This window comes from Clinocottus analis, unplaced genomic scaffold, assembly GCF_023055335.1.
Source record: "Clinocottus analis isolate CAN_PGR_092001 unplaced genomic scaffold, fCliAna1.0.p SCAF_80, whole genome shotgun sequence".
NCBI lineage: Eukaryota > Metazoa > Chordata > Actinopteri > Perciformes > Cottidae > Clinocottus > Clinocottus analis.
The window spans coordinates 92,032-99,531 of record NW_027176241.1 but is presented as its reverse complement, the minus strand read 5'-3'; the positions used below and the strand labels follow the sequence as shown (position 1 = coordinate 99,531).

The window sequence follows — 7,500 nt, the reverse complement described above, 5'->3', positions numbered from 1 at the left end:
GAGAAATTTCCAATTGACTGCGGCCTGGCATGATACACTGTGTGTGTGTGTGTGTGTGTGTGTGTGTGTGTGTGTGTGAGATTGATTGATAGAAAGAACAGTGTGCTCGTTAAAACCAATACCTCGCCTGCGGTAAATACGTGTCCTGTGTGTTTCCACGTTTTTATGGCCGTACAAAGATCTCTCTCACTCACTCACTCACTCACTCACTCACTCACTCACTCACTCACTCACTCACTCACTCACTCACTCACTCACTCACTCACTCACTCTCTCTCTCTCTCTCTCTCTCTCTCTCTCTCTGTCTCTCTCTCTCCAACAAACACAGTGCCTTTGTTTCCTGTCACACACACTAACACTACTTGCAACACGTAGTAATGAGTCTCTGAAAGACACACAGCCAAACACAGCGCTCACCTCTCTCCTCCGGCTCTCCCTCTGGCCACCACTAGATGGCGGTGCAGACCGCTGCATGTCGCAGCTCCTGCAGCTTGAATCACCTCTCAAGTCGCAGGTCAGAGTTCAGAGCAGCACGGCCCTCATTCATCCGATTATAGAAGAATAAACACAAGTTATTCACTTGAAAAACTTGTGTTTATTCTCCTATAACCAGATCGTACTAAACTAAGAACTTCTCTCCCATTCTAGGAATGATCTTCACCCCGTTAGATTCATCTCACTTTTGTATTCGTCATACTTCCTGTCCTGCAGATCTTTGTTTCTTTTATTTAAAAAGTACAAATGTGCATTTTATTTTCACGATTTCGAACACGGACGAGCTCGCTCCAACCGTCTCGTAGCGCTCGCTTGAGGCTTCCCCGCCGCCTCTTGCTGTCGACACAACAGCGAGGCGAGCTCACGGTGGCTCAAGGGCGAATTCTGCTCCTGCAACTACAACTGCAGCTGGCCACGCGGTTGTAGTTGCAGGAGCAGAATTCGCCCTATAGTCAGAAATGTAAAGGTGACGCACGCAAGCACGCAAAAGGGCTGATTTGACTAAGCAAGGGGGTCCATGCGTGTCTTGAGAGTATAAATCAGCCTTCACGCACACTGGTGAGACTTTAAACACACACACACAGGATTGCACACAAAGTAAAACACACACATTTGTTTGCAGGCCGAATGTCTGATTTTGTTCAGAGTGTGTCTGGATTTGGAAAAGCCTGGTGAGTGTGTGTGTGAGAGAGAGAGTGTATGGGGTGTGTGTGTGTGTGTAGGTGTGTGTGTCTATAATTGCAGCCATTTAGCAGTGCTTTAGGCGCTGTAATAGCAGCTCTGTACTAATACTGCTCTAATAGCTGGGCTGACTTCGGGTTTGGGTCACGTTCAGGCCACACACACACACACACATGCACACACACTCCCTCTCTCTCTCTCTCCCACGCGGAGGCCAGGCTCCGCCCCCTGCGGTGTGCGGCCAGCCTCTGTGCTTTGTTGGGCACGTCTTATTAATGACGCTCATGCCCGTTTCCTCCGCTGTGTCTGAGCGCTCACACGGGCCCTTTGGCACCTTCTGGGTGTGTGAGGTGTTCGTGCACACGCTGGGGTCCACGTGCACGTGCTGGTGCTCTGTCCTTCCATTGAGCGCTGCGCCGGTCCAGAATAGCTTTGCGTTTGGAATGAATGACTTCTCTGCCATTTTCACCTCTTAGTGAAGTCATCCAGTGGGCCGCATTGGACCACCAGGCGGCCATTTCTGGCCGGCCGACCGTGTGTTTGACATCCTCCTGAGCTTTGAGTACTCCCAGAGATTTTCCACATAGAGGAAGTTTACACGCGAAGAAACGCAGCGCTGATCACTGGAGAGGACACGTCTGTTCTCTAGGAACCAGACGAACACTGTGTGTGTGTGTGTGTGTGTGTGTGTGTGTCTGTGTGTGTCTGTGTGTCTGCTGTGCGTCTGTAGGTGGCTGCCTCCTGACCTCTACTCGATGGCAGTGTAAGTTTTAAAAGCGCGTCAAGGTTTAATTATAGTTCTCCGGTCACCACAGCCGCGCTGCTTTATGTGTGTTGGGGCTTAGTGTGTCCTCCATTAGGCCTCCTCTGTGTGTGTGTGTGTGTGTGTGTGTGTGTGTGTGTGTGTGTGTGTGTGGGTGTGTGTGTGTGGGTGTGTGGGGAGGTGTTAATGGAGAGATCAGATTCAGCCAGAGGGAGAAACACACCTCGTAGCACAACATGACATCGCGGCTGGAATGAAACGGGAGCCGAGAAAGTCGCCTCTTCGTGTTTAATTACTTAAAAACATGTTCAGCTCAAACACAAGTTCTTTACACTGTTTGTATTGTCTTGCACAAAGAAACAACACATACTGTCTCAATATGATAAACAACCGACAGACACAACCCGTAGGAGTGAGGTCTCGTGTCGCGGGTTCAAACCCCGCCCACTCTCACACCTCCACACAGCTGGCCACGCAGCGGGAGGAACAATCCTATAAAACAAAAGATTTGATTTGTATCAAACGATTACTTTAAACGCTGCTTTGATCCGTCAACTGTGACAGATCAAATGTTTTGTTATTTTAGTCAGTAAAATAAGAATAACCTAAAGTGTCCAATGCAAATGTAATGAAAAGCAGTTTTAATTAAGTGTGTTTTTATTGATGTTATGTAACTTGTGTACTTTGGTGTTTTTTTGGACAGCATAACTGTATTTTCCTAAACAACGAACCACTTTGTACTCAAACATGTAGTTTACCACCTCACTACCACTTTTTCATGTTTACACCCAGCTATCACTAAATGTTTGGTCATGGGAATTTGGTTAAAAGTCATGGGAATTTGGTTGAAAGTCATGGGAATTTGGTTGAAAGTCATGGGAATTTGGTTGAAAGTCATGGGAATTTGGTTAAAAGTCATAGGAATTTGGTTGAAAGTCATGGGAATTTGGTTGAAAGTCATGGGAATTTGGTTAAAAGTCATGGGAATTTGGTTGAAAGTCATGGGAATTTGGTTAAAAGTCATGGAAATCCATTGGTCACAATGTGTATGAACCCTGCATACAGTTCAACACGTCGTGAACACACCAGTGTCTGCGTTCTTCGTACTAATACTCATGTCCCCCCTAGGTCACCACTCGCTGTGCATCCAGTCCATGGACGGCATGCTGATGTTCTTCGAGCAGGACAGCTACACCTTCGGCAGGTTCCTCCCCGGCTTCCTGCTGCCCGGCCCGCTGGCGTACAACCCTCGAACCGACAGCTTCCTCACCGTGTCCTCCGCTCGCCAGCTGGAGAGCTACAAGTACGTTGAGTTTCTTCTCCCAAAGCCTCCTTTAGAAAACTAACCTATCTTCAGTCCTTTTCCTCTAAATGTCCTCCCAAAGTAAAGTGTGAGTCTCTGCAGCCGCGAGGGCTGTTTAATAATGTTGTTCTAATAAAAGGAACACATGTGAGATGTTGTTCAGTCTACATGTTACTGGTGAAGAGGAAATGAAGACGACACACCCAAAGCACAGCACAATATGTGAACATTCCCTCTGCAAAGGTTGACTTTGATAAAGGGAAGCAGAATAAAGTTACAGAGGGTTTAGAACAGAGAACCCATTGGGGCCCAATAATGATGATCCTCTTTCATATTAATGAGAACACAGTTTCCTCAACCTCAGTGTCCTACACTTTGGGTGATGACTGATAGCAGACACACACACACATACAGACACACACATACACACACACACACACACACACACACACACACACACACACACACACACACACACACACACACACTCAGTCAGGCTCTACCACAACCTTGTCCACGTGTGTGAGAGAGCACCCCATGTTCACCACAAACACTTTTTAATGGCAAACCAAAAAACACTCTGTGTGTGTGTGTGTGTGTTGCGGTCCGGATTCGAGTCGGGTCACATTCATCCAGGTGTTAGAAGAGACGGATGTATAGATTCCCGCCAAGCCGCTCCTCCCTGCCAGCTTCTTACTGGAAAACTCCCGATGCCCAAAAGACGCCAAAGTCAACTGACCCCCGATCAGTCCGACCGCGTGGTCCTCCGCCGGGCCTCGCTGATTTAAAACTGATAGCTGACAGGAGCTGCTCAAGCAGAGACGCCGAGCGTGGAGTTCACCATGACGCGCAGCGAATGTCCGACTTTATTTAAATGTGAGGTCGAATGTAGTGTGTTGGTTTTGAGCAGCGCTCTGCGTCTCTCTCTCTCTCTCTAACTCCCAGGTACGAGACGCTGGCCGTGGCCGCCGAGGCCGAGAGTCGACAGGATCCGGACCCGCCCCTCAAGACCGGAGGCAAGAGGCTGGCGGTGCGTCGGCTCTTTTCGACTCAATTCAATTTATTTTGTATCGCCCAGAATCACAAATTACAAACTGCCCTCAGAGGGCTTTACAGTGTACACATGCTTGACATCCCAGGACCTCACATCGGATCAAGAAAAACTCCCCAAAAAAGTAAAAAATAAACCTTTCAATGGGGAAAAAAAGGAAGAAACCTTCAGGAGAGCATCAGAGGAGGATCCCTCTCATGTGTACAGAATGAACAACGTTACAGAGTTACAGAAAATTCAATGAATACAATAAAAAATATTCATATAATGAGTAGTATATGCATGGACATTTAGTTAAAAGTCATGGAAATTAGTTTGAAAGTAATGAAATTTTGTTTAAAGCTCATGGAAATTTGCTTTAAAGTCATAGAAATTGGGTTTAAAGTCTTGGAAATTTGGTTAAAAGTCAAGATAACCACAATCCATGAAGCAGAAGGAGGTTTTTATCTGTCAACCGCACGAGGAACCAGTATTCTGGAAAAGCAAACGGATTCTTCTGGACCCAATTAAGTTCCTCTAACCGTCGTTAACCGCGCTCGCACAGCTAGGTTTTAGTCGTTACGGGGTCTGACCCATATCGGCGTGCAGAACACGCTTCACACGACAGCGTTGTTGGTCGCATGTACGGGACCAGTTTGTCGACATTCCCCTGTCTGCACGTATGCGGTTAAACAAAACGTTCCTCTGGGTTTCAGACAATTCAACAAGTGAAGGGAGACCCCGAGTATGAGCGCCTGCACATCATGTACCAGAAATACAAAACTATGAAAAAAAACAGGCAGCAATGTCGTTGGAGAATGTGCACGAAACCTGAGAGTGAAGGGAACCAGCACACACTCTCCATTGACCCGTGACCGTAAGACGTATATATCTTTATAATTAGCCTGACTTTTTTAATACCGGAGAATGGATTGAATGTCGATTCGGTTAAAAAAAAAAACTCTTACCGCAGACGTTCAGTCGGATATATTCTCTTCCCCCATAAAACTTTGAATTTTCCCACAGTGGCGCAGAAAGCGCAGATGCCAACATACACAGATCACGTATTCATTCATTCGAGCTAAAAACGCTCCTGTCCACATTTCTGCCTTCCATGAAATGGAAATACCCAACAAAAGAGTTGGATTTCAGTGACTGCACCAGTGTTCTGTGGAGGGTTCAGACACCACATGCGTCACTCGTGGTGCATATCACGCTCGTTGTTTTGAAATTGAAGAAATGAGGTGTGTGTGTAAGTATGTGTGTGTGTGTCCTCCTGCAGCCTGACTGGACCTTTGTCCTGGGAGAACAGGCCCTGGACCTCTGTGTGCCCTCCTTCTCCCACACCACCTCCTCCATCTTCGTCCTCGGTGAGAGGAACCTCTATTGTCTCCGTGACAACAGCCACATCCGCTTCATGAAGAAGCTGGAGTTCAACCCCAGCTGCTTCCTGCCCTTCGCCTCAGGTAAACCCTGAAGCTTTAGCACCAGTGCAGCGAGACGAACAAAATCATCTTCAAGGTCACCGTCACAGGCACCTGATCTGGTTCGGGACCTACGACAGATTAACCAATACGATACTATCACGATACTTCAGTCCCAGTACAATATTATCCTGATACTTCAGTCCCAGTACAATATTATCCTGATACTTCAGTCCCAGTACAATATTATCCTGATACTTCAGTCCCAGTACAATATTATCCTGATACTTCAGTCCCAGTACAATATTATCCTGATACTAAAGTCCCAGTACAATATTATCCTGATACTTCAGTCCCAGTACAATATTATCCTGATACTTCAGTCCCAGTACAATATTATCCTGATACTTCAGTCCCAGTACAATATTATCCTGATACTTCAGTCCCAGTACAATATTATCCTGATACTTCAGTCCCAGTACAATATTATCCTGATACTTCAGTCCCAGTACAATATTATCCTGATACTTCAGTCCCAGTACAATATTATCCTGATACTAAAGTCCCAGTACAATATTATCCTGATACTTCAGTCCCAGTACAATATTATCCTGATACTTCAGTCCCAGTACAATATTATCCTGATACTTCAGTCCCAGTACAATATTATCCTGATACTTCAGTCCCAGTACAATATTATCCTGATACTTCAGTCCCAGTACAATATTATCCTGATACTTCAGTCCCAGTACAATATTATCCTGATACTAAAGTCCCAGTACAATATTATCCTGATACTTCAGTCCCAGTACAATATTATCCTGATACTTCAGTCCCAGTACAATATTATCCTGATACTTCAGTCCCAGTACAATATTATCCTGATACTAAAGTCCCAGTACAATATTATCCTGATACTAAAGTCCCAGTACAATATTATCCTGATACTTAACTCCTGATACGATATATCATGATACTTAAGTAATATTACGATATTATCACAATACCTAACTCAGAATACAATATTACCGCGATACTTAAGTCCCAATACAATATTGTCACAATACTTAAGTCCCAGTACAATATTATCCTGATACTATTCTGATAATATCACAATACATAAATCGCAATACAATAGTATCACAATACTTAAATGTTGTTGCGATATTTTAATATTTAAGTCCCGGTACGATATTATCACGATTATTACGTCCTGATACGATATTAGCACAATACTTTGATAATATCATAATACTTTAGTCCTAATACTGAGATAGTATCGCAATACTGTGATATATTGCAATTCATCACCTTTTTTTTCAACTGCAAATTGTCCCTAAAGGAAAATAAGATAACATTTTTAAGTGACAGGAAGTCCAGCATGTAGCGCGCAGCGCACACCTGCTGCAGCCAAACCGAGGAGCAGGAGCGGACCAAACACACACAGTGGCCCAGTGCCACACGAGGCCCTGCAGGAAGCTGCTTTTGGCAGGACGTGCTGGAAGAGCTGTAGGAGCTCTGCTGCAGGCATTAAAGGAACACACCGTAGTATATAAACATATGGTGCACGATGAATGGATTTCATAATTAACGCATATATAGAGCGAGAGGTATGCTATATAAAATACATGAAATAAAACGTCTATATTTTCTCTTTTAAAAGCTTGCTTTGAAATGCTTCAGGCATTTCAAAGCTCCACGAACGACTGAGTTATTCAAATGACAAAAATATGACACATCCGTTTCCTCTTGCGTTGTAAGGATACAAGATGTAGATCATTTAGGGGAAGAAGCCCAAAATGTG

The 7,500-nt window shown here is 44.9% G+C and overlaps 1 protein-coding gene across 3 annotated transcripts in view; it reads left to right on the top strand.

The window, feature by feature from the left end:
• bbs9 (Bardet-Biedl syndrome 9) overlaps positions 1-7,500 on the top strand; it is a 60,660-nt gene that overhangs the window by 3,897 nt on the left and 49,263 nt on the right. For all 3 annotated transcript variants that reach the window (XM_068568832.1, XM_068568831.1, XM_068568833.1), the window contains exons 5-7: positions 3,068-3,242; positions 4,188-4,272; positions 5,555-5,738. In XM_068568832.1, coding sequence (XP_068424933.1) covers positions 3,068-3,242; positions 4,188-4,272; positions 5,555-5,738 — 444 coding nt within the window. The remainder of the gene's footprint in view (positions 1-3,067; positions 3,243-4,187; positions 4,273-5,554; positions 5,739-7,500) is intronic.